Here is a 27402-nt window from a genome sequence, read left to right as displayed (position 1 = left end):
GTTAGGAAGAACAAAAGCTTTTGGTATAGCTGCGGGCTTCTGACAGGCCTATTTCTGGCGTAGCTGTTTGCAGACTAAATGTCTGTTTACTGCTTTCTTGGACAAAAATATTTTGTCATCTGACTTGAGATTTAGATCTGAATACAGAGTCTAAAACTGCATTTGTACTGATATGGAGAATTGAGAGCTTGGACACAGTGATAAGTTTTGAGTACTTGTGTTATATAAGTAGCAGTAAAAAATACTCCATTGCATATTGACTGGTTAAAAAAAGGACAACAAAGCCATAATCATCACTTAAGTAAGCAAAGAGGGCACACCTGTGTAGCATGGATAAAGTGTTAAGTGTCTGACTTGTTTTTTGTAAAGCTAGATTTTAAAAACGAGTAACAAAATGGCCATAAAAGACCTTCTGTGTTATATAAGAAAAAAAAATCTTTTAATTTTGTGTTTATATTTACAGTTTGACTAAACTAAGAATTTTTTTAGGGCATCAAAGATGGATCTCCAGTGTGCTCTGGAAGAATGTTCAATGGCACTGAACTTATTTCTAAACAATAAGTTTTCTGAAGCCCTGGAACTACTTCGTCCATGGTGAGGTCCTGTTATTTGCTGAATTTACTGTAAACAGATAGTGTAAACTATGTTATCTGGTAGCTGAAGATTAATTTAAGGCCCCTGAAGGTACTAGTTTTCATTTATTCCCTTTTGTCCAAAAGTATTTCTCAGCATCTTTGGGTTTTAACAGTGCACTTCTTTCTCCTTAGGACCATCACAAAACCTGTTAACGAAGCACTGAATTGTTCTGTTAGTTTATCATCCAAGCTGTCTTTCCTTGTGCAGAGAGGAAAAGCAGGGGAGCAAGACCTTATCCAATGTACCTTTGATCAGAGAATTTGTACAATGGAGCTGCTTTTGACAAGACAACAAAGCTGGGACAGAACTCCACAATACTTTTTGTCGCTTTTTATGTTATAGAATCATAGAATCGTTTAGGTTGGAAAAGACCTTTACGATCATCCAGTCCAACCATTAACCTACACAACCAAATCCACACTAAACCAATCAAGGGTAGACTAGACTAAACCATGTCCCGAAGTGCCACATCTACCTGATTTTTGAACGCTTCCAGGGATGGTGACTCCACCACCTCTCTGGGCAGCCTGTTCCAATGCTTGACCACCCTTTCCATGAAGAAATTCTTCCTAGTATCCAATCTAAATCTCCCCTGATACAGCTTGAGCCCATTTCCTCTCGTCCTAGCGCTAACTACTTGAGAGAAGAGACCAGCACCCACCTCACTACAACCTCCTTTCAGGTAGTTGTAGAGAGCGATAAGGTCTCCCCTCAGCCTGCTCTTCTCTAGGCTAAACAACCCCAGTTCCCTCAGCCGCTCCTCATAAGGCCTGTGCTCCAGACCCTTCACCAGCTTTGGTGCCCTTCTCTGGAGGCACTCCAGCACCTCAATGTCTTTCTTGTATTGAGGGGCCCAAAACTGGACACAGTATTCCAGGTGTGGCCTCACCAGTGCCGAGTACAGGGGGACAATCACCTCCCTGCTCCTGCTGGCCACACTGTTCCTGATGGAAGCCAGGATGCTGTTGGCCTTCTTGGCCACCTGGGCACACTGTTGGCTCATGTTCAGCCGGCTGTCGACCAACACCCCCAGGTCCTTTTCGGCCAGACAGCTTTCCAACCACTCTTCCCCAAGCCTGTAGCACTGCATGGGGTTGTTGTGACCCAGTGCAGGACCCGGCACTTGGCCTTGTTAAACCTCATACAGCTGGCCTCAGCCCATCGATCCAGCCTGTCCAGGTCCCTCTGCGCAGGGCCATCCCACCCTCCAGCAGATCGACACTCCCACCCAACTTGGTGTTGTCTGCAAACTTGCTGAGGGTGCACTCAAGCCCCTCATCCAGATCGTCGATAAAGATATTAAAGAAGGCTGGCCCCAAAACAGAGCCCTGTGGAACACCGCTCGTGACCGGCTGCCAACTGGACTTAACTCCATTTACCACAACTCTCTGGGCTTGGCCACAATATATATATATATATATATTTATATTTGAGTCACAATAGCGTTCACCCTTAAAGCCCACCTTTTGATCTTCTGAGTAATTCTGCCTGTTCCCTTATTGTCTTTGCTCCACTGAGAAGAAAAGCATGGCAGTGCAGATGTAGGGAACTAACAAATCCTGGAAGGTTCATAGGATAAACCTGGCTTGCCTGTGGTTGCGTGGGGTGGCAGTCTGGATGGCTGTTCTTTAGGACTGGGATCTGAATTTCATTCACTGTTCTTCTGTCTGTCTCTCAATGATGCGTATGATGTTGAGGGATGTGTCAGTGAGAGGGACCTGTAGCTTGTGTTAGAAGAGTGAGATAAAGTTCTCGCTCTGCAGTTCGGCGATAGTAAGACCAGATTAAGAATGATGGGTTGGTGTTGTTAGGTCAGTGGAATGGACAGCTGGAAGAACACCATTAAATAAAAGCTTGGGAGGATGACACAGCTATAAAGTGTTTGCTTTTAGGGGTATGGAGAGCTCAAGTGTAGAGAAAGTAGGCAGGAATAACACCTTTTCAAATTAGCTATACTTACACCCAAGCTCTCTTCTCTAAGCATTGCAGTGTTATCTGTAATAGAGCAATGCTCTGAGAAGGCCCACCTGCACTTGTGTATGCTAATACTATTTTTGGGTAGTGTTGCAAAATACTAAGTTCTACGTGCAAGAATTGTGCACATGTGTGCACACATGTTAACCAAATGGTTTTTGTATGTTTCATATCCATATTTTGAGTTGTAAAACAAAAAAACCCTTGTTTCATATAGTAGTGTTTTTATGTACAGTGAAGTATTTGTTTTAGTTGATGTTTGCTACAAAGAAAAGAAAAATATCAAAACCATGGAGCTTAGAATGCTTTGAGTCCCTGGCAGCTAATATTAATATATTAATATATAGCATATTCAGCTAACCTGCAAAGGAGGACCTAGCCTAGAGCAAGGAAACAAAAAGCCACCTTTAAAGAAGAAAAAGTCCAATTGTTTTACTGAAAAGTGGTCTTTTAATGAAAGTTGAACGTAAGTCCTTAAATAATGTAAAAATTTTTATATTTAAGAAATGAACACTTAGCCCAAGGGTCTATCTTCCTTGACTCTGGTACAGTTTCCTGTTCTCAAAACATTTGGTGGGTGGCTCCTTGGTTTAGGGGGAAGAAAAAAATTTGAGGAAACTGGAGAGGATCCAACAGATAGAAGACTAGGACATACGACTCATTAAGATTGCGAGAGCTGTGTTTGGTTTAGTTTGGCAAAAAGGAGACTTGGGCATTATTCTAATAGTGGTCTGGAGCTATTAAGGGGAAGTTGCAAAGCCAGAGACATCTTTCTCCATAGTGGCAAATGGTAAAACAAGGCAGTCACCACAAGTTGAGGCTTGGGACTTTCAAATTGGATATTAGGAAAAAACACACTGATAGTACAGTACCAGAGAGGCCAGTACCGTAGCCACCAGAGGGCTATGCAGTCTTCATTTTCTTGAACCTCTTGAAACTTGGTTAGACAAAACCTGAGTTTGCCTGACATAACATTGGCAATAGTGGTGCTGCAAGTGGTAGGTTTGACTATATGACCTCCTGTAGCCACTTTTCAACAACCTTTTTTTAAAAATTTTTTTATTGTTATTATTTTGTAATTAAGTTGTGAAAGCCAGACTAGTACAATGTAGCCTTTTATGCAGGACTGAGCATGTGTGTACTGATTTTTTTATGACACAAATGAAGATTTTTGTGTCTTTGGATCAAGCAGTAATGTTAGAAGGATGTCCTTACTTCTTATGTTAAGTGAAAGCAGAGGAACGTGTATTTATGTCAAGGCTTAATTAGCTAAATTAAATAGTTATACCAGCAGACTATAAATGGGATATAATTAAGCGCAAATGTTTGTGTAACCCAGTTTGGATATTTTCTGGAACTTGCTGCGACAGTATCCTGTGGAGGCAGATATGTAGTGCCCTGTAAGATACTTGCTAGGTTATGTTCTCATGTTTGTTACTTTCCTGCTGTATTCTTCTGTCTTTTCACAAACCAATGCAGGTGTCTGAGCATTTAATTTTGTGTTGTAATTTAAAGTTTTGCTTTAATGCACAAGATGTGTATGTTTGCCCTAGGTCTAAAGATAGTATGTACCATGCCCTTGGGTACAGCACTATTTTAGTTATGGAAGCTGCTATGACCTTTGAACAGCAGGATATACAAATAGGAATTTCTGTGATGAAGGAAGCTTTGCAAACCTGCCAAAGGTAAGCCCAAGCAATGAACATTTATGAGGTATTTAATCCACTAATTTTTCTTTGTAAGATATTCCATCCAGCTGTATGCACGCTTTCAGAGCAGGCTACTGTCAGTATGATAGTGATCTAAATTTGGAAAGGTGAAGTCTCACTATCCAATTATTGGTAAAGATATGTTTCCTAGTATTGTGGAAACAACAGACTTGTTGGGTCTGGCATGTGTAGCCTCTAAAGTTAGTTAAATGGTTGGTTGGCTATGTAGAGCTACACATGAGCTGACACTGTATGATTGAACTGCCTGACCTATTTCAACCTGTGACTTTTTGTTTTCCATGGGGATCAACAATTCAAAAGCTCCATATTTGAATTTTCCCTTTCATCATGATAATATTCTTCTTTTAAAAGTTGTTTTCAAAGGTGGACCCAATAGTCTAATAGGATTAAGCTTGTACTGAGGTTTCTTCTAAAACCAAAAAATTTTTAAATTATTGTTACAAATGTGTTTAGTTTACCTTAGAATTAAAGGGCTGTTATTCCCATCAAGAATGACCTGAACCTTTTGCTTCTGGTCTTGCTTGGAACAACAATGAAATAGAGTAGAAAGTAGAAGTTATTAGTGACCTTTATTTTTTTTTTAATTAAAAACAACTTAGAAAATGGCTTGTCAAAGCTAAAGTGCTTAACAAGCCTCTGATAAAAACAGAAATGAGTGTTTTATTCTACTGTACTCGTGGTTCATCATATTGGTTAGGCCATAACTTGTCATGAATGGTCTCCAAAGAAATTACCTCCAAATGTTGTTAATTTAGACATTTAACATCACTTCCTTAGCAATGACAAACAAAAGAAAAGGAAACAGGACAAAATTATCAGATGCTACCTGAAGAAAATAGAGTCAGCAGCTTCTGCCTCTTTTTCAGGTGTGCTATCAATTCACAGTTTCATCTGAACTATGTTGTTTAGTATGCTGAAAATTAGGTGCCTCTTTGTACTTCAGATGGTTTCAATAAGGGCCTCCATCTCTGCAGGATACAAACTTCTATGCATAAATGCTCTGGTCTAGTCTGTCACAAAACTCATAAAAATGCAAGATAAAGGCAATCAAACACTCAGGTGAATAATTGCCAGAACTACATGTCCCTTGATTGACCATTTTTTTTTTTATGTGTTAGTTAACCTGTAATGTTATAATCTTGTTGTTAGGATCCTGTGCTTTTCAATGTGCAGAATAGTGTAAACAAACAATAAGCTAATGCTCAGTATTTATAATTAGTGACTGCTTGGCTTACAAAGTGCATTCCTTTTCTGAATGTAGAATGGTTTCTTTAGCTTCTTCATAAAGCTGAGTTGTTTGTAAATACTAACGAATTCATTTCTGGAATGCCATACTAAAATAAACCAGCAATTTATAACATGGACAGTTGAGATCTGTTGAAAGTAAAATATGTGACTGTTCTGGCATCATATCTGGCATAAACCGCCATAAAATACTGAAGTGTTTATGGTTTCATTTATGTTGCAAACAGAGCTCCTTTTGGTTTTTTTCATTCTAATTCTAAGTGCAACTTTAAGAAGTGGAAAAAAGTAATTCATAAAACTTCGAGGTCCAGTTCAAGTGGTTTGCCCAGCATCAGAGAGACCTCTGCAGCTGGTGGGTGGAAGTGAGGTGGAAGCTATTGTACACTTAAAGTAGATTAAATGCATGCTTGGAACATCAATCAAGGTTGGATACACTTCTGAGCCTAGATGCATTCTAGTGGCCATGATTAGACTACTCAAAGAATTGCAGCTATTGGCAAATCATCACCTTACTAAGAATGTCTATAAATTGTGGTTGGAAATGGTTAAGAATTATAAATAATTAAGTTCAAGTTTGTGTTGAAATGTTGCTCATACTGTTTGGGGTGCTTTTCTTCCACGTACAACTGATTTAGATTCAGGAAAAGAAGCACAGTGGTGGAATCCTTGTCCAATCTAGTTTCTAAACAGCCAGTGGATCAGTTGAGTGAAGGTACGTGGTTTATAATACAATTAAAATAACAAAGTGAAAAAAGCTCAGAAACACCCTACCAACATGTACAAGTATGCTTAACTCTGTAAATTGACTAGTGTCTTACAGTAAAAAAACCAAACAAATGGTTTGTTTGGTGGTTTAGTGGTGATGGTGGGATTTTTTGGATTGTGGGGTTTTTTTTAATTTGAATGCAAAGCTTCTCAAAATGGGGGATGCAGCCTAAATTTTCTTGGCTCTGAGCATGCACAAATTAAGCAATTAAGCAATGTCTTAATGCCTTTCACAATGCATTATAGGACTGAAGAGAGATTTCCTTTTTTTTTTTTTTTTTTAATACATCTCCCAAATGTTTAAGTATGTGGAATATGTCCTTATCACTAGTTGCACTGGAATCTACATATATTAACATTAAGTTTTGTGCTTTCTGTTTTGCCTTAACGTGTTTTGGGAAATGGTATCAGTACATTGTTCATGGCTCTGAAAATGCTGATCTCCTATTTTTGATTCGGGCAGAATCAAGTATGCGTTTTTTCTAACCTGACACAAAAGAATCCTCTTTAATACTGGATGCATCAAACTCACCACGTGTGCACTGTACATACAACAGCCTTGTGTATGTGGCTGGTCTTGCAGCATGGGTGCAGAGTAACGTGTGTCATTTGTGTTAAGTCAAGTGTACTTCGGTGGTGCATGAGGACAGAAAGTCTGCCGGGACTTTTGGTTTGTTGAGCGTGACATGGTGAAAACCTGTTTATAACGTCTTACTGGACTTAGGAAAAGCCTGAGCCACAGTGAGCATTACCATTCATCTGTGAAAGTTTTTTCTTAAGACGTGGAAGGAGAGTTGGAAGACCTAGTTGCTGTAGGCTGATATTTAAACTTAGGACCAATGGAAAATACAGGAGATCATCCACCAGAATGACAAGTAGCTTTTGCCCTAGGCTGAAGTCAGCTCTGGCAAGATCAAAGTTTTTGCCTGAGGCGAAGTGAAATAGAAGACTTCTATTGGGATTTGTGTGTTACAGCTATTATTCAGCAGTTATCAAAACAGCAACAGCAGAATCTTCCTTTTTTTTTCTTTTCTTGGCAGCATTTTATTTGTTCCATTGACCCCAAGAAGAGAACATTGACAATAAATTTGCTGACAGTAAATAACTTTTCTTTCTTATATAGAGGAAATGCATGCTGAAATCTGCTATGCTGAATGCTTACTACAGAAGGCAGCTCTCACCTTTGTACAGGTAAAGTCAATTGTTTGTTCTGTATCTCTGTGTAGCAGTTTAATGGAAAGATGTTAGTACTTGTAAAACATTGTTCCCACTATAGATATGGTATTTAAAACCCAAACTTTTTCCTAGTCATTGAATGTTGTTTCATAGCAGTGATTGAAAGTGCAGTAAATGCTGTGCTACCCAGCAAAATCCTCTTTGTTTATATGAATAACCACAGATGTTATTGATACCCAGGAACCAAGAACCTAAGGTATACTGCAGTGTTATACAGATGGTATGTTTAAATGTCTTGCATCACATCTGACAGTGTCCAGCACTTATTTAAAAAGAGTTCAAGTATGAGGAAATGTCTTGTTTGACAATGCAAGTCTTTTTTTGCACAGAAAGGATGGAATATTTCCCAACTAACAAAACTTCAACTGATGCACACTTGTCTCCAGTATCACTCTCCATGCTCTTTTGACATGGTGTCAGGAACAATATAGTAATGAGTGATTATAAAATGAGCATGCCTTAGTGTTGCTGAGGTAATAATTGAGTTCACAGGAAGTTCTGCTGTTTAATATTGTCTGGTGCTTCTTGTTTAGCTTGTGGTTCAGGGACTTCATGCTACAGTGTTTTCAAATTCTATCTGAAATCCGATTCCTGAAAACAGGAGTAGCTAGTCATACTTTTTTTAAATATGTGAGTGCTTTACAAATGTTTAATGAATGTATTTTAGACAATCCCTTTAGATATAAATTATGAGGACGAAGCAAAGCACAAAGATGCTAAGATCTGATGGACCTAAAAATTTAATTTGGCAAAGCTTTATAAACCACTTAACACAGTACTTTGGCCAGAACTGTCAGTATATATTACTAATGGAATGCCAGTCTTTCCTATAACTGACTTTCTCCTTTACTAACCAAATGGAAGCAATCCTTTTTTTTGTTTTGTGGGTGGGATTTTTTTAAGCATGAAGAGAATTTTTAAAACGTTGTTGAAGGAGGTGAGTTTAGGCCTTATAAAATGAAAAAAATCTTAGGGGTATACTTTCTCTAAAGCAGCACCTTGCTATCCATCCTGTCAGAGATCCATTGCTGTTGACTATACTACCATGCTGTGCTGATTGCTGTCATGCCCCGTATTTTTCATCCTTGCGTTTGAGTATTTAGTCTGGCAGAAAAAACAATTAAAGTCTTTTGAAATGGTGGCCCTTTTAGGGAAGCCAGAATTTCCTTTTGGTTGATGATTCTGAGGCTTTTTTGTGCTTTTTCATTTTCCACATCATTTATGCTGTCCCTGAGTATTTAAATGTGCATTTCTGAAATGCCTGCACATGTTCCCCTTCTGTGTGAATTGTAAGAGAAAAAATTCTGTCCTGCTGAACTTTTAACCATCTTGCTTGTCAGGAATTTATTTTTGATGGCTAGTACATTGTGGCTTTACTTCGATTTTTCTAGAGGTTAATAAGCACATACGTTGGGTAGTACATGTGGTTACTGTTGATCAACAATGGGAATTCATCTGTTCAGGGGGTTCTTAAACCATGGTTTGTCTTCTGCCAGGTCCGGGGCTCACTTGTGTGTGTCAGAATCAGTATTTCAAAACTTTCTAAAAAGTTCCTACAGCACCATCTTGTGGAGAGCTTTCTTGTTTCATTTATATGCATTGGAAATTCTGTTAAAAGTAACTCTGACTTTTTTTCACCCCCCTCAAGTTTTAAAATTTGTAACACAGACCAGAGAAATGTTTCCCTGACAACATAAAGCAAGTGTTAACTTCAGTCTTAGAGATGAGTCTAATAACTGAAAAACACTTTTAATATTTCCAGTGACTGTTAAGTTATAAATAAATTGAAATGTAGATGGAAGGTTTTTATGTATGTGTTATATGTAATAGCTGCATGCACATTTTTGTACAATTAATTTTTTTTTCTTCCAGGATGAAAATATGATCAACTTTATTAAAGGTGGCCTCAAAATTAGGACAAGTTACCAAATATACAAGTAAGCCATTAGAAAACACTTAGATTCAATGTTGGTATAAGCAGGTGCAGTTGCATTAATGCCTCCAAAACAAACAAATATTTTTATAGTAATCATAATGATTATACTCCATATAATTTCTAAGTCATGTTTCCCCTTCCCTCCTTTCTTTCTGCATCAAAAGAGAATGTCATCAGGTGCTACAGATGACTCAGGGGAACAAAAGCAAAAATGAAACTTTCTACCAGTTTGAAGGAGGAGTAAAACTTGGAATCGGAGCATTCAACTTGGTATGACTTATCCCAATGGCCTTTCTGTAGTCTGGAAAAATTCTGTAGGATTCTTTCTTTGCAGATACAGTACTGTAATCCTGTTTTAAAAATGTCACATTTGTGAAATGGAGATACAGGCTTTGAAGGTTTTATGCAATATGAAAACAGCAGTGGCTTTTTGCATGCATGCTTTGTAGTATCTTTCTACTAATTTATTCTGAATTGTGTTTAATTCTCTTGGACTAATTTATGTATGTATTTTTTAAGAGGAAAAGCAGGTACATCTACCTGTGTGTAGCTGGAATTTGTAAGAGGCTTATGCTGTTGGTTACAGGATACCTGGTTTGACTGCTTTATTCTAACACCCCTATGTATACCTTTCTTTTGCTTCAGTAGCATACTGTAGATTGGTATAGATAATTACAAATTCAGAAGAACGAGTAGTAGTTTACTCAGTTTGTCCAAAAGAAAACTGGGTACATCCACTAGGATTTTTCTTCACAGTTTGCTACAGTTGCCTTTTTGCATCTGTTGTGGCAACAGTGAGAGTTGATTTCTGCTGGTATGTTAATTTCTGTATCATTCCAGACTGGAGCTGGCCAGTTCTGAGCATGGTCAGAGGAACTCAGGTCTGTCTGCATTTGTCAGTCATTAAAACCCAAGCCACTGGTAGATGTCTGTGTTCATAAGTGCTCTGACCTTTCCTGTTCTTCATGAAGCCTCCTCAGTAGGAAGCTTAACAGAAAAAGTCTCTGCTGGTCAGAATGTATTAGGGTGAATGGAGCTTTCAAAAACTGAGCTTCAGATAAACCTTCTTGTAACGCTTGTTGAAAAGGTGGTTGTGATCTTTATAAGTTTTCTGTTGTGTAGGATGTGGAGAATGCAGTTACAAGGGGAACAAAAAGTGCACATAATAAAGAGCTAAGGGATGATAACAATAGCTAGTATTTCTAAAACAAGTATGCTTGCTGGGGAAAAGTAGAACTTTTGTTATACTATTGTGTCACTTGATTGGGAGTAAAGGAAGATGATGATTGTTAAGTACTACCAAAACAGATAATACGTTCATTCCAAATGACCCACAATTTTCAAACAATTCTGATAGCTGAAGGCAGAAAAATCTGTCATTATCTGAAGAAGCACAGCTGGACTCTGTCTTGCTGTTTCCATGCTGGATGATCATCAAAAGTCTTGAGTTTCCCTGAAGCTGCAGACTGATTGTATATTGTTCCTCATGCCTGTCTATTTTCGAGTTCCTTTGTGTTTTACCTTTTCACTGATGTGTAATGGCATTTAACATAGTAGTTGGCATTTTTGGCTCAACTTTGTAGTGGGTTTACTTTCTTGTTAAATGTATGTAAGTTTTTATTGATCTTATTTTTGTTTGAAATGTATTTCAGATGCTGTCACTTTTACCAGGACGGATCCTCCGACTTCTAGAATTTATTGGATTTTCTGGCAACAGGGTATTGGATCTGTTACTTGTTTTTTCAAATCAGTCTTTTTTCAGATAAAGACTGGATGGATTTAACATCATATATTTAACACTAAGAGTATAATGATCTATATTGTTTATCGGTATTTTAGTGTTGCTAAAAAAGATGAGAAGTGGGCTAGATGATGCAGGCATAAAAGCACTTATGGTGATACCCTGATCTTGAACAACCATGGGAAATGACCAGTCTGCTTCAGAGGATGTTTCCAAGTCTCAATTTCCTTTGCTTTTGCTGATCCTTAATGAGAGGATATCAGCTTTCTTTTCTAGCCTATATAGTCCAAAATTAATGCTCCTCATACCAGTAACTGATTCCTCATACCAGTAACTGAGGGGAGAGTCACAGTTCTGTTTTTCCACCCAAAATCCCAGCCCATTTCTTTGGGAGAAGGAATTTCTGAGTATCATGTGTCAGTGGAATGTCAATACATCTTTTTCTCATGGATGAAGAAAGGATTTGTAATCATAGCCTTGTTTTTGTAAGCCTAGCCTTGTTTTGTAAGTATCTTACTTCCACCCATAAGAAATAAACCAAACCAAACCAAACAAAGCAACCCACAGAATTATATATAACTAAACTTCACGTTATTAATGAGACAAAGAGTCACCATATGGTCTCACTGCTGTTAGTTTGTCCACAAATATGGTTCTGCTTATGTAAAATTAGACTTCAGTAGAGACTTGTTCATTCTGTTTTGTCCTGTGAAAGACCTGGATCATGCTGAAGCTGTTCCATAGTACACATTTTTGCCCTGACTAAAAAGGCAATAAAAGCTGAAAGGAAAAGAACAAACCATTTTGGACTATCAGCACGTTTTTTTTTCGTATGGTGCTTGAATTCTCCTTAGCTTGTCAAGTTGCTATGCAATAAAGCTCTTGTTTAAGTTAATATTTGTTTTGAGGCAAAACTGTTAAAATCTGGTAAGTTTCTGAAAAGCCACTGCTGTTGAGCCGGGAAGCACTTGAGCTTGTTTCAAGAATCCCCCACGCAGTCAAGCTGTCATGTAAGGGGCATAAACTGGAAAGGATGGGAAGAAGTTTCATGTGTTAAGAGTTAAATAAGTCTCCATGAATCTGGGTTCCTTTTCTTAGCGCACACCAATTCCAGGGTAGCTTCTAGAAACAGTGTCTAGAAGTTGGTGTGTTAGCAGGGCAAGTATTTTGATCAGAACCTCAAAATAGTGGCTAACTGGATGGAAGAGAATTGAGGATAAGCAAGGACCTCTGTGAAGGAAGACTCTTGCTGACAAGTAGCACTGTAACAGTTGAGAGAGCTTCTCACCAAACATAGATTTAAAGATGTTACTCTGAAGGGCTCATAGCCAGAAACCAGTGGGGAAGGGATGTAGATCTGTGTGTCTTCATGGCCTGTATGGTGTTCCCATTTCACCAGAGCACTGAAATGCATGGGTAATTTTATTCAATGTTAGCTTAATCTTCTCATTGCTGAGTGCTATCAGCTGTGGCAGAACTGGTTTTGGTAGAAGGTTGTGTTGGATCTGAGATAACAAAGTGCTGAATTACAAAATACTTACATCTGAAAGGAAGACTGGATTTGGGGGAGCCAGAAACTATTAATAGTGACTCTGTATACTGATAGTTAATTCTGCATGTGTTTGTGATGTTTCTTAGGAGTTGGGCCTCTGTCAACTACGGGAAGGCGCATCTGGCAGCAGTTTGAGGGCCATTCTGTGTACTTTCATCCTGTTGGTTTATCATACTTACATCTCCTTAATCCTTGGTGAGACTCACTGTGTAGCTGTTCAGTCATGCTACACATTATGATAGATATTGTGATTTTTTTTCTTTTTTTAACTGAATTTCGAAACTGTGGCCAGTTAGCTTTGTAACAGGAGATTGCTGTATACTTAATTATGATCTGAAATTAATATCTCTGACTGACAAAGCTATGTCTGCAGAAACAGTGAGGGTAGATACCATTATACCAACATCTTGTTCCATTTGCAGGGCTGTTTCAACATGTAACAGCAAAACATCACAAAATGCTTTTAAGTTCAGACAAGTCCTTATCCATAAATTAATGTTAGATACTGTGAAAACTATCTCCAGAAAGAAGTCTGTACTCCCAAAAAATTTACTTGAAAGTTCAAACGTGTAGAGAATTAATTGCTTTTGCCACGTGGGGCTAAAAGTCACCATTAATTCTGTATGCATCTTTGACATATTTTCATGTTCTTTAGTTTGGAAGTATTTTAGTCCTTGTCCCTCAGGCTCATCAGGAAATTAAGGAGAACTTCATTTCTTTCAATATCACCTGTACCTCATTACTGAGCTCAAAATTAGGAAAGGAGGCAGCTGAGGAATGTTTTACTAACTTGCTAAAGCAATTAAAGGGATTTAAAAATAGAACTAGTATTTATAATGGAACAGTTTAAAGAATGTTCATGTATTTTATTCTGTTTCTACTTACAGACGTATTCTATCTTAAAAGCATTTAGTACCTTCAGGACAAGAATTCATTTTTATAGAAACACAATATGATGAAATAATTCTGCTTTTGCATAAAAGCAGTCATCCATTAATCTATTCAAGCCATAATATGGTTCGGAAACCAAAATCTTAATCTATGAAATTTGTTTGTTGGGTACATTGAGGTTGGTTTGTTATGTTTTCTAGGTACAGGGGAAGGCAACCTTCAGGAAGCAGACAGTCTCCTTGAACCATACCTCCAGAAATTTCCAAATGTGTGTATTCTCAATAAATTTTATAACAGCAGTGTACTTCCCTAAGCTTAAAATAGTAACTGTGTATTTTTCTCATCCCCTTTCAAGGGTTCCATTATTCTGTTTTATGCTGCCAGAATAGATACACTGAAAGGAAATTTTGAAAAGGTAAAACAATTTTTTCTTTTCAAGGTTTTTATTTGCTCACTGTTGAACTTGGGGGGGAAAAAATACCTAATTCATCTAAGTAACTTATTTTAGTTGGACTGATAATAATGCTCTTATCACTGTTCATGTTCAGTGTCAATATTGATTCCATCTCCCTCTCTGTAAATGAGACTGAAAGGGAAGTTTAACTCATTCTACTAGTCAGGTGTTCTCCACTCGGGTGCTAGGAAAAAATTTGCCCTGTAATTAGACATGGCTCTTATGCAGAGCTGTAATTGAGCCAATTTTCATCATTCTTACTTAAATACATTGTAGGCGCAGGCGGGGTTCCAAGAATGCATAGCAGCCCAGCAAGAGTGGAAACAGATTCATCATCTCTGTTACTGGGAGCTGATGTGGTGCTACACCTTCCAGCAGAACTGGCTTCAAGCATATCAGTATGCAGACCTGCTGAGCAAAGAGAGCAGGTGGTCTAAGGTAAATGGGCAGGTGGACGTTGTTATGATATACCAGTAGCCTCTCCACAGTTAAATTTGTGTTTCAATTTGCACAATAAGTGTAATTTTTGCTTTCTTCTGAAACCCATAAGGAAAGGCACAATGGCACCAAAATGGTAGGTTTAACTGAGTGGTTAAGGAGGAATTTTTGTCACATTCTGAAGCACGACAGCCATAACTAATAATGCTTCAGCCCCTCTAAAAGAAGAGGTACTTACCAGAGTTATGAGAATGAAGAGGGAGAGGAAAACTGTTAACTTGCATCTCAGTTCAAGTTCTAACACTCACTAATAAAACTTGGCTAAAGGTACTGTGTTTGTTAGTTAATTATAAACAGATGAGAGCACTCAGCAGATGCTTTGCAGCATGAAATGAAGGCTGCTGGAGACAGGGTCTCATGAGAAAAGTTGGGGTATCTACTTTTTCTTTGTAAAAGTATTTCTCAAAGTATGAACTAAGCACAATGTGCAAATAGTTTTTGATACATCACTTTTGTCTGTTCTTTCTCAGTTATTGTTTTATTGTGCTTCGTGGAAAAGGGGATACATCCAATTCTTGACAAGAGAAGAAGAGAATAGTATATTCAATGTGAAGTACAAATGTATTGAATAAAGTTATGGATGTTTCCTTTTTTGTCTGCAAAGTCCAGTTATTGAACTTCCCTTGAATCACTACTCAGATATTTTCTTCTGGTTTTGCAGGCATGTCTCCACATGTAACAGATCATATAATAACAGTAATGGACTTCAGAATAGCTATGTCATTTAACCTCATCTCTTTTCTAGTGATTTGCATAATAGGTTGTCCTGTTCTTTGCAGGAGACACCTTTAGCATTCTGACTAACTTACTTATATTATTAATAAATATGTTGAAAATAAAATTATATCCTAAATCATGTGACAAGGGAAATGCTAAACTTCCGTAGTTCCACCTGCATGAGAATTACTGGTAACATGTCACTGCAGCAAGTGGGGTGAGAGATTTGAGTCCTTAGTGTATTGACTGAGCACAGCAAATTAGATATGGTAATATGTTGCTATTTCTTTTTGAAATAGGCAATATATGTATTCCAGAAAGCAGCAATTCTATGTATGCTTCCAGAGGATGATTTGAAAAGGACTGGTGAGGACATTGTATCTTTATTCAGGTAAATACTTATAAAGCAACTAGATGGGCAGTCTTCTTCCCCTATATAAAAAGTTTTTGACTTGAGTATTGTTGTGTGACTTACTTCCTACTTAGAACCATTAACTTTTCAGTTTTTCTCTGCTTCAGCATCAGAATATTTAAAATGCTGCTTTTATCAGCAAGCATACGTCCTACAACTGCAGTCTAAGTGGTGTGAAACAATTTAAGATGTTATACTTCAGAGGTGAACAGCAAATCTTACTAAATGAAATAAGATGAAATAGAAATTACACAAAGCAACTTCTGTCTTCCGTTTTCCTTACTTGTAGACAAGTGGATGGTCTAAAACAGAGAATTGCAGGAAAATCTATCCCAACTGAGAAGTTTGCAGTGAGGAAAGCTCGACGCTATGCAAGTTCTCAACCAGTGAAGCTGATATTACCTGCCTTGGTATTTATGTTTGCTTTCTTTTTGTCTTTTTCAAATAGAAAAGAAATAACTATAATTCATTATACAGGGAAAGAATAATATTATCAGGTAGTATGTGTCTACATTTTTAATTTTTTTTTTTTTTAAGAATTATTGCATTCATGCAATGGGATTTTTGTGAAATTTACTAGGGGCTGGGTCATGCTACCAACTACCAGCAGTCCAAAACCAGAGCCAGATTTTTCACGTGAAAGTTCAAACATGCAGAGAATGATTGTTGTTGGTGAGGGTGAAAGTCACCTTCCAGCTATAAACTTGCATGGGTTTCTAGCATATATGTTTATGTTCTTTAGTTTGGCAGGATTTCAGTCCTTGTCCTCCTGAGTCATTAGGAAGTTAAGGAGTACTTCAGCACTGTCTGTTCTTCCTGTGAAAATGAAGAGTGGTGTTTGGTTTTTTTCTTGTATTGAGCCTGAGTGAAATGTGCAGAAGTTAATGATACTTTACTAATGCTATTCTAATTTCCTGTGCTTTTAACTTCAGAGGCATTAATAGCACAGTCTGTTTATGTGTGCACAGCAATGATACTTTGCATATGTGTGTGCTAAAATTTTTGTACATGGATAATTTAGCAACAACTGAAAATGAAAAACATAACTTGAGAAGGAATTTCTTATCTAAGCTCATTGATATAGAAAGAGGAGTCCAAAGATAATTAATCCATCAGTTTTAAAATTCATTGTACACTCAATTATGTATAAAGACCTAAGTAATAAAGTTGTTTTGGGCTTGTACAGCACAGTGCTATTCAGTTGTGAGTATATATCTTTGGTCTTGCTGTCAAATCCGGTATCGTTTAATTTAAGAATTTTTCCATTGTGGGTTAAGCAAAAATAAACATAGTGTATAATGTTACTGCAGTAAGTGTAAATTAAGACAGGAATACAGAATTGAAACAAATCATAGAATCGTTTAGGTTGGAAAAGACTTTTAAGACCATCCAGTCCAACCATTAACCTAACACTACCAAGTCCACCACTAAACCTATTAAGGGTAGACTAGTAATTTCATGTTTCCTGGCTTGGTGGCTGGATTAATTTTTAATGAAAGTAATACTAGGAATCATTAAGGTTGGAAGGGTCCTCTGAGATCATCAGTCCAACCATCAACCCAACACCACCATGCCTACTAAACCATGTCCTGAAGTGCCACATCTACCCGTTTTTTGAACACTTCAGGGATGGTGACTCCACCACCTCTCTGGGCAGCCTGTTCCAATGCCTGACTACTCCTTCCGTGAAGAAATTTTTCCTAATATCCAATCTAAACCTTCCCTGATGCAGCTTGAGGCCATCTCCTCTCATCCTATCGTTACCTACTTGGGAGAAGAGCCCAGCACCCACCTCACTACAACCTCCTTTCAGGTAGTTGTAGAGAGCGATAAGGTCTCCCCTCAGTCTCCTCTTCTCCAGACTAAACAATCCCAGGTTCCTCAGCTGCTCCTCATAAGACTTGTGCTCCAGACAAGTAGCATAGTGCAGTTGATAGTGTCAATAATGCTACTTTAGACTTTGATAGAACCATTTTTTTTCCTCCCTCTGAAAAACCACATAGTTAGGGCACAAATGTAAGTGGAAATATTACAATGTATTATATATTTCAGTTGTAATTACAATTCAAATACAGTAGAACAAATGATACTCTTGTGTTTGCGATGATTGAGTAAACATCTCAGCAAAGTTTTGTATTGGCTAGCATTGACTCTGTATGTGTATTTTCTTGTTCTTGTTATGTGTTACAATGTGATAATATTTAATACATTGAAACAACACATTGCTTACTATTGTACTGAAGCATCTGGGAAGCTTTGTGCCAGGATTTGCCTTGATTTTTTTTTTTTTTTAAAAATAAGATTTTGTAGGAGTTATATGGGAAGTGTGTGTTGGATGTGTGTACTGGACCACATTTTTATCCAGAAAGTTTTATCTACTTCCAGTGTTGCTCCATATGGAAGGTAACAGCCTATAGATTACAGCATTTATATATATAAAGAAGCATGAGTGTGTGTTTGGGTGCACGCATATATACGTATACTGTATATACTCACAAATACACACACAAATTTATCTATAATCCTGTAGAAAGTAACCACTTTCAACTACTTCATTAGTTCATATGGCAGAGACCACAAGTTGAACCTAAAATACCCAGTTTTGGTGACGATGGTAAACAATCGTGATAAAATCTGTTCAGTTTTGTTTTTAAAGATCTATGAAAATACACCACAAAATCCATTAAAAAGGTATCAAAACATTCAAAACTTAGAAACCAAGTGAACTTTGCCCACACACATTCAATGTAATTTTGCCTCCCCTATGCGTAGATACTCTTATGCAACTTCTAATAAAATGATTATTAAGGCAAAAGTGATGGTCTTTGTAAACTTGCATGTAACTGACAGAATGTCCCATACTCATTGTGGGTGGTTATTTGAAGTCGTACAGATACTTTTCTTCATGGGTTTCTCAACAGTGTTTTGGCTTTGAAACCTTTCATATTGTTTAAAACAAGTTTTTGTAGGCAGTATTTTTACATACTCAAAATGTTCCATAATAGCCTTCCAAGGGATACTCTTTAGTTAAATATTTATGCAATTCCATGAGTTTGTCTTGTTTGGGTTTTTTTTTTGTCAGGAAATGATGTATGTCTGGAATGGCTTTGCAGTTGTGGGCAAAAGAGCAGACCTCACTGAGAACTTGCTGGTAACAATTGAAAAAGAAGAAACTGCTCTCCAAAATGAAACTAGTAAGTGATCAGATAAAATGGAATTAATAAGCTGGTAAGAAATGCTGACATTTTTCTTTGCTTCTGCCTATTAATGTTCTGTGAGGTAAGTGTTGACTTGGCCAATGTGCTATTAAGTGTTGACTTGAGCAATGTGCTATTAAATCTCAGTACAGAAATTTTGGAGCTGCATGAAAGTTAGCAGTGGCTCTTCAGTAAGGTCTTTATCCATCTTGACTGATGCTGCAGAATACAGAAAACTCAAGGATGTGAGGTTATTAGTTACAGAACTTAACTGATTCTTACTAAGACATTACAGTCTCTGAGAATGTTCTTGGAGTGTAATCTGCTAATTTCTTAAATGTCTGAAAAATACTTTTTCTAAACCAATTTACACCACACTTTAACTTTACTACAGAGGTCACAGACTGAGCAAAATAAAGTAGTGTTTCCATGAGTTCTGCATGAAGGGTTCTGGCAGAGGTTATTGGGAATCTGGTGCTGTATCATTCAGATGCTTGTACTATAAGTGCTAATCAGTTGTAACAGTGAAGTAAATTTTCTGTCAAATTCCTAGGCAGACATGCACAAGGTACCGAAATAAAAGGAACCGAAATAAAACCAGTACATTGTTCTCATGGAAATAGGCAATTTACAAATAGGATGTAAACTGGAAGGATATTTGGGTTTTATGTCTTCTGTATCTTTTTTAGTAATAACTGCAGTCAAGTGTAGTTTTGTTCTGGACTTAGCATCTGTGAGCCTGATTTGATTTAAAGATACAGACTCAGACAAGATAAAGACTTTGATTACCAGAATTGCTGCTGAATTGAGACCTAAAGAAAGTGATTAAGGCTATTAGCAGAGTGTGGCAAGGATACAATATTATTTTAAGAGACAGCTGTCAGTACTAGATAGCTTTAAAGGACTGCTAAGGTGCTGTAAAAAAGTGTGTTAATTATACACAAAGGTCATTTAGGGATTGAGACTTCTTAGAGAGAGCTGTTGATACTTCATTCGCTTCAAATGAACAGTCACAGCAAGGAATCTGTCAAGGGTTGAAAGCGGTTTTATGTTGTATAGAGCTGAAAATAGAGCTGGTAGAAGAAACAGATGAAAGACATTAGAATTTTTTTTTTTCCTCAGGATTTCTGGAAATCTTATTTTTCCACAGTTGTGTCATCTCCAAGATATAAAAAAGGAATTTGTAACTTCAAGAAATTAATTTATTATGTGTTTTATAATCCTAATAATGATATTTCCTCTAGTATAGAGAACTGCAGAAAGATGGTTCTCCCACATTTATTGCAAGGTTGTCTGTATTTAATTGGCCTTTGCATTTACTGTCTTTTACTGTCAGTATTTTAGCATAATAGCTTTTCCTTCCTGTGGGAAATACCAGGGAGATACTAGTTGAAGTTGTTAAATACTGGCAATTGTTTACTGACATCAGTGCTTGCCCCCAAGTAATTGCAATGAATGAGTCCTTTAGGAGACAGTCACATGAATCCAGTACCTTAGCCTGGCAAAACAGACTAGAAGGAATGCAAAATACTTACCCACTGTACTTCTACCTGTCACTGAAAGTGCAGTCTGTCAGCTACTATCTATTGAGACTTCCTGGATTTAAACACAGACCGAAATAAGCCTGAATAGAGTGGCAAAGCACTTTGCTGAATCCTAAGATGCTTTTTAGTCTTGCATGTTTAAGAACTGTTTATATAGGATTTTTTTGGCAGACTATTAAGAAAAAAAATAAACGTGACCTTAGAGAGCTGGTAATTAGTTGTAAGCAACATGATCTGAAGGGAGAGTGTTTTGCTTCCTGAATTGCTAATGTATGTGCTGCCATCTGTCTATCCATATGTGTTTTCTTTCCTTTCTTTTCCTTCCCTGCACTCAGCAAATGCTATAAACCAAGGCAACAAAAAAGGGCCACACTCATTAAGGTTATATTTCTGAATCGCTTCACAAAAGCTCTTTCATCTGATATTTTTAGTCCTATTGAACATAAAACTTTCCTGAATTTTCTGAATGTTATACACTACTACTGAAGCTTCTTAACCACTAGAGATGATGGAAATACTAATAAATGTGGTTTCTTCAATTTGTATTGCCAAATAATGCTTCCAGAAAGTTCTGCAGGACAGAGTCCTAGTGTGATCTTGAGCTTTTCCCATTACTGGTGCTACTGGAGGTCTGCTAGTGCTCTACAATAGAGGAAGCTATTAAGATAATGTAGTGCAAAGAAAGTTTCCGTCTCACTGCACTTTTGCTTCCTGTTTTAGATGTTACAAGTACAGAAATCTTTAACTGATTGTTGTGGTTTAGCCCCAGCCAGCAACTAAGCACCACGCAGCCGCTCGCTCACTCCCCCTACCCCCATGGGATGGGGGAGAGAATCGGAGGAGTAAGAGTGAGAAACACTCCTGGGTTGAGACAAGAACAGTTTAATAATTGAAATAAAGTAAAATAGTAATGGTAATAATAACAATATAATAATAATAGTAATAATAATATACAAAGCAAGTGATGCACAGTGCAATTGCTCACCACCCGCCGACCGATACCCAGACAGTTCCCGAGCAGCGATCGCTGCTCCCCAGCCAACCCCCCCCAGTTTATATACTGAGCATGGCGCCATATGGTATGGAATAGCCCTTTGGTCAGTTTGGATCAACTATTCTGGCTGTGCCCCCTCCCAGTTTCTTGTGCACCTGGCAGAGCACGGGAAGCTGAAAAGTCCTGGACTAGCATAAGCAGTACTTAGCAACAACTAAACCATCAGCGTGTTATCAGCATTCTTCTCCTACTAAATCCAAAACACAGCACTATGCCTGCTACTAGGAAGAAAATTAACTCTATCCCAGCCGAAACCAGGACACTGATGTCAGTTTATGCCTGCTTTATACTGGGGAGTATCTGGAGGTTTCAATTTCTTCTTATTTCTTCTTAGCCATATTTTTTTTAGAAAGAAAGATACAGATATTACGCACACACCTTCTTTAGTAGACAGTATTTAAAATTGTGCCTGAAGGTTATGTATGTTTTGAGGTAGAAACTCTGAGAAGCAAGGTGCTGAGTCTGAATACATACTGCCTACTGAAAATCTAATTCTATTTTTCATGATGTCTTCAAACTGTTTGATGTATCTTGCTTTTACTTTTAGATCTCAATGAATACTATATGGATGATGTGTGCATGTTGCAATTACTGAAGGGCCTCTGCCTGAAACACCTGGGAAGACTCATGCAAGCTGAGCTGTGTTTCAGTAAAGTAATTCAAAGGTAAAAATAACATAAACAGACTTTTAACCTCTATATTTTGTAGCCTTGGGTGAAATTTCTGATACTCCTATAGAAGCTGTCATGTTAGAATTTTGAATAATTAACCTTCAACATCCTGTTAAGGAGCTGGAATTAAATTACCTCTGAAAGTAGTTGGAGGACCTCAAAGCTTTGCTAGTATTATTCTATAGCAATTTAACATTATATAGCTTTATGTAAATGTGATGTTTTAGACCAAATGAATCAAACTGAGGGGTAACTCAGTATTTATCTGTATTTATCTAAATACATTTGGAATTAGTATTTTTGTATTTGCAGAACTATCAATATAAGTAAAGATAATTCACATGGATTTCCTGGGTTTTTTTCAGGATTTAGTACTTCAGTAGTTAATGCCTCTCCATGTAGATGAGAAATCGTTGTTGTTACTTGTTTCAGTTGAAACCTTGAGTTTCCTGTGTTACGGATTTATCAAATACTTTAGGTGTTAGATCCATATCTACAGTAATAACTTTCCTTTTTATAACACTGAGTCATGTACTGATTGTAGTTGTAAACTTTTTAGAATTTTTAGAGTAATTAGGCTGAAAAAACCCTGTTTTTACACATGCAATTTCTCTAATAATTTAGACAAATTAATATTTAAGGAGAATTTGTTACATATAATTCTATTGCTTGTTATTTTCTTGCCATCTCGCCTTCTCTTGCCATTCTAAGATCCCAAATGAGTTTAGTCAAGCAATTTGCAAGTTACAGGTCATTGGGTTTTGATTGGTTACAAGTTAAAGTAACGCTGTTTCTGAAAATCTTGCTCCGAAGGTAGTTGACATAGTGGAGGCTTTTAAAGCTGAGATATCTCAAAAATCTTCAGACGCTTCTTCATAAAGTGCGTGTTTTGTGTGGGGAGGAGGAGAAGTTTTCTGGTAAATTAAGTATCTACATTCTGGTCAGCTTTACTCTCTACATTTCTTGGGCTGCTGCAGTACATTAAGACTGTTTATCACATAAGCAGTCTCCCCACTTTAAGATGCACTTTCTGTGTATCAAGGCTTGTCTTGGTGGATGAGGTGCCTCTTTAGAAGTGTTGCTCTCAAAATACTGAGAGCTTTTCCAGTGCTTGTTGCAAGCTTTGTTCTGCAGTATTGGTTGATCTTATTCTATCCAGATAAGAATCAAAGAGTTGATTGTAGAAGACACAGGAAAGGCCAAGATATGCAATGCCTTCTTCACCTTGTTCTGTAGTGGCAAGATCAGCTTTGAGGAGTTCCAGATCCATGAAACCTGTGGGAAACTCTGCAACAAGCAAGAATTACCCTTGATGGAGGAGGGTCAGGTTAGGAAAAGTGTGAACAGACTAGACATAGATATGTCCATGACAACTGGATGTACCTAAGTACCTAGGACATTGGCCTGTATCCATGAGTGCTGAGGGAGCTGGCCAATGTCATTGTGACACTTCATTGTCTTTGAAAGGTCATGGCAATTAGGGGAAGTTCCTGAGGACCAGAAGAAAGCAAATGTCACCCGTGTCTTCAGGAAGGGCAAGAAAGAGGATCTGGGAAACTCCAGGCCAGTGAGCTTCTCATCAGTCCCTGGGAAGGTGGAGTAAATAACTCTGGAAACCATTTTCGAAAGCATGAAGGTGATCAGTAGTAGTCAGCATGGATTTATGAAGGGGAAGTCATGCTTAACTATCCTTACAGTCTTCTACAATGAGATGACTGGCTCAGTACATGAGGGGACAGCTGAGTTTAGAAAGGTTTTTGACACTGTCTCCCACAATATCATCACAGACAAACTGATGAAGTCTCAACTAGGTGAGTGGGTAGTGAGGTGGATTGGAAACTGGCTGAACTGCTGGGTTCAGAAGGTTGCGATCAGCAGCATGAAGTGAGCTGGAGGCCAGTCACCAGTAGAATTTGATGCTGGGGCCAGTAGTTTTTAACATCTTCATTAAGGACCTGGATGATGGGATAGAATGCAACCTCAGCAAATGTGCAGATGATACAAAGGCGGAGGAGTCATTGATAAGCCAGATGGCTGTGCTGCCATTCAGAGAACGTGGACAGGCTGGAGAAATGGGCTGACAGCAACCTCATGAAGTTCAACAAAGGGAAGTGCCAATCCCTACCCCTAGGGAGGAATAACCCCATGCACCAGCACAAGCTGGGGGCTGGCTGGCTGGAGAGCTGCTTGTCAGAAAACACCCTGGGGGTCTTGGGCATCATGGTCAACCCCAAGGTGACCATGAGCCAGCAATGTACCTTTGCAACTGTTGTGGTTTAACCCCAGCCAGCTCCTAAGCACCACGCAGCCGCTCACTCACTCCCCCGCTGCAGTGGGATGGGGGAGAGAATTGGAGGAGTAGGAGTGAGAAACACTCCTGGGTTGAGATAAGAACAGTTTAATAATTGAAATAAAGTAAAAATAGTAATGATAATAATAGTAATAATAATATACAAAGCAAGTGATGCACAATGCAATTGCTCACCACCCGCCAAACAATACCCAGACAGTTCCTGAGCAGCAATCACTGCCCCCCCAGCCAACCCTCCCCAGTTTATATACTGAGCATGACATCATATGGTATGGAATAGCCCTCTGGTCAGTTTGGATCAGCTATTCTGGCTGTGCCCCCTCCCAGTTTCTTGTGCACCTGGCAGAGCATGGGAAGCTGAAAAGTCCTGGACTAGCATAAGCAGTACTTAGCAACAACTAAAACATCAGTGTGTTATCAACATTCTTCTCATCCTAAATCCAAAACACAGCACTATGCCAGCTACTAGGAAGAAAATTAACTCTATCCCAGCCAAAACCAAGATAGCAACAAAGGTGGCCAACAGTGTCCTGAGTTTCATTAGGAAGAGTGTCATCAGCAAATCAAGGGTGGTGATCCTTCCTCTGCTCTCAGGAAGAGGAGGCCACAGTGGCATTACTGTGAGGCCACAGCTGCATTACTGTGTCTAGTCCTGGACTTACTGTTATAACAGAGACATGGACATACTGGAACAAGTCTAACAAAGGGTCACAAAAATGATTAAAGAATTGAAGCATCTGTCACATAAGAAGAAACTGAGAGAGCAGGGGGTGTTCAGCCTGGAGAAGAGAAGACCTGAAAGGAAAAGAGAAAGAGAGAGACACTCTTCTTAGTGGTGCCCAGTGACAAAATAAGAGAGACGTAATGGGCATAAACTGAAATACAGGAAACACTGTTCAAACATACGGAGATTTTTTTTTTTTTATTGTCAGATTGGTCAAACACTGGCACAGGTTGCCCAGAGAGGCTGTGGAGTCTCCATCCTTGGAGATACTTGAAACCTAGGTGGATGCAGTCCTGGACAGGTTGCTGCTGTTGACCTTGCTTTGAGCAGGGGATTGGACTAGGTGATATCCAGAGGTGCCTTCTAGCCACAGTGATTCTGAGAATTTCTTGTATAGAGGAAAAGCTGATTTTTTTCTTGCTTCTCTGCTGATTTGTTCAGGCAAGCTAGGGTAAGGGGATCTCAATGCTGTGTGTGGGAAAGAAGTATTTGTACTATACTTAACCTAATGAACGTTGTTTTTATCTCAAGTTATCTTTTTGGATGGTTGGGTTTGTTGAACTGTAAGTCACACAATAGGGTCCCAGTCTTGGAACTGCATTCATGATAGCTTGCATAACATACCACAATACAAATAGTAAGTAGGAAAGAATGAATTTTTGCTTCTAGAAGGTCATGTTTGCAGTATTTTACATCCACTCTTTACAGGTATAATTAATCTGCACAGAGTTAACCAGTAAAAAAGCTTCCAGAGTGTTTTCTCTGACCATGTGTTTTTACAGGCAGTGATTGCATTTAAAAGTTAACTGGCCACTTGAGGAAATGTTGTAATTAACCACTTCTGTATTTTTCTGATTTTCTAGTGAGAAGCAAATAAAATACGATAGTTATTTGGTACCGTTCACCCTGTATGAGCTGGGTCTTCTGTACAAACAACAGGATGAGAGAGAAAAAGCAATAAGATACATAGAAACTGCAAAGTAAGCGGGGTTTTTTTTATTTGTATGAGCCTGTAGATTAAGAATAACTGAGTAACATGCAGTGAAGGCATGTGGGTTTTTTTCCTGCCAGCCCTTGGCAAAATACAAGTGAATCTGTGTTCTTGATGTGAAAAAGTGGTCTGATATAGTTGAATTTTACAGTTTCAAGAAACTCTGTCCTTCAGCCACAGTGGAGTAGACAATATCAAACAAGACACCGTAGAAAGGGAAAATGTCTCCTTTTCATTTAGGCTTCAGAGATGCTGAGGCTCCACTGCATGCATAAATGGAGCTGGAGAGTCCAGAGAAGGGATCTATGCCACCTGTGTCCCAGAGAGCAGCTGGGGGGCTTACATCTGCTGCAGTAAAGGTGTTAGTGGGAGTAGGTTAAAAGCCAGTATGCTTTTGACCACCTCCCTCTTTCCTTTCACATCCTGTCACAGAAGAGCATTAGAGAGCTAAATTTACTGTAGACCAGCATGATCACTTCATCTGTACATTGGAGTATGGAGTAGAATTTGCCCCTTGGGTGTACAGAGAAGTATACCAATCATGCAATAGTGGTGTAAATATGAGTTAGAAACAATCTCTTAAAACCTTTTTTAGAAACATAGTAGGTTTTTGCCTTTTTTTTTTTATTATATAATATGATTTCCTTGCATTTTATTACTCTGGCTGAATTGTGTTTTGAAGCTGAACATACACTTTCAGCTAACAGCCTTCCTTTTCTGTAGTCTTCTAGCTTGTCTTTTCACAGCAAGCTTCAGTAATTGGGAGGGCTGTTGAAAGGATCAAAACAAGTGAGAGATGCTAAGACATGGATTCAGTTTATAAAGACATTTGATTGTTACTACTGGTACCAAGTCTCTGCTCAGTTTGTGGAAGTAGCTTTAAATGTCTCATAACTCATCTGTGTATCAACCTCTGTTTTCTGTTGAAGGAATGAAGGCTGTTAACTTTGGTACTTCAGTGCATGTATGAAGTAGAAACAATCCAGACCAAAAATGTTTTTCTTAAAATAACTTTATTGTTTGCAGAAACAACTACAAAGAATACTCTATGGAGTCCAGGTTGCACTTCAGAATTCATGCAGCACTTGACAGCTTGAAGGTGTCACCTGCTTCAACACCTTGA

The 27402-nt window shown here is 38.2% G+C and overlaps 1 protein-coding gene across 1 annotated transcript; it reads left to right on the top strand.

The window, feature by feature from the left end:
• Positions 1-542: 542 nt before the first annotated feature.
• On the top strand, positions 543-27402 carry TTC39B (tetratricopeptide repeat domain 39B). The gene is made up of 17 exons (XM_075726294.1): positions 543-594; positions 4164-4295; positions 6221-6297; positions 7474-7541; positions 9459-9523; positions 9687-9792; positions 11175-11240; positions 12902-13010; positions 13907-13974; positions 14062-14121; positions 14437-14598; positions 15675-15766; positions 16077-16197; positions 18870-18981; positions 22130-22247; positions 26152-26268; positions 27306-27402. The coding sequence occupies exons 2-17, from the start codon at positions 4177-4179 to the stop codon at positions 27400-27402; spliced, it is 1557 nt and encodes a 518-aa protein (XP_075582409.1). The 5' UTR covers positions 543-594; positions 4164-4176.

Source organism: Pelecanus crispus, chromosome Z (genome assembly GCF_030463565.1).
Source record: "Pelecanus crispus isolate bPelCri1 chromosome Z, bPelCri1.pri, whole genome shotgun sequence".
NCBI lineage: Eukaryota > Metazoa > Chordata > Aves > Pelecaniformes > Pelecanidae > Pelecanus > Pelecanus crispus.
This window is presented reverse-complemented; position numbering and strand designations above follow the sequence as displayed.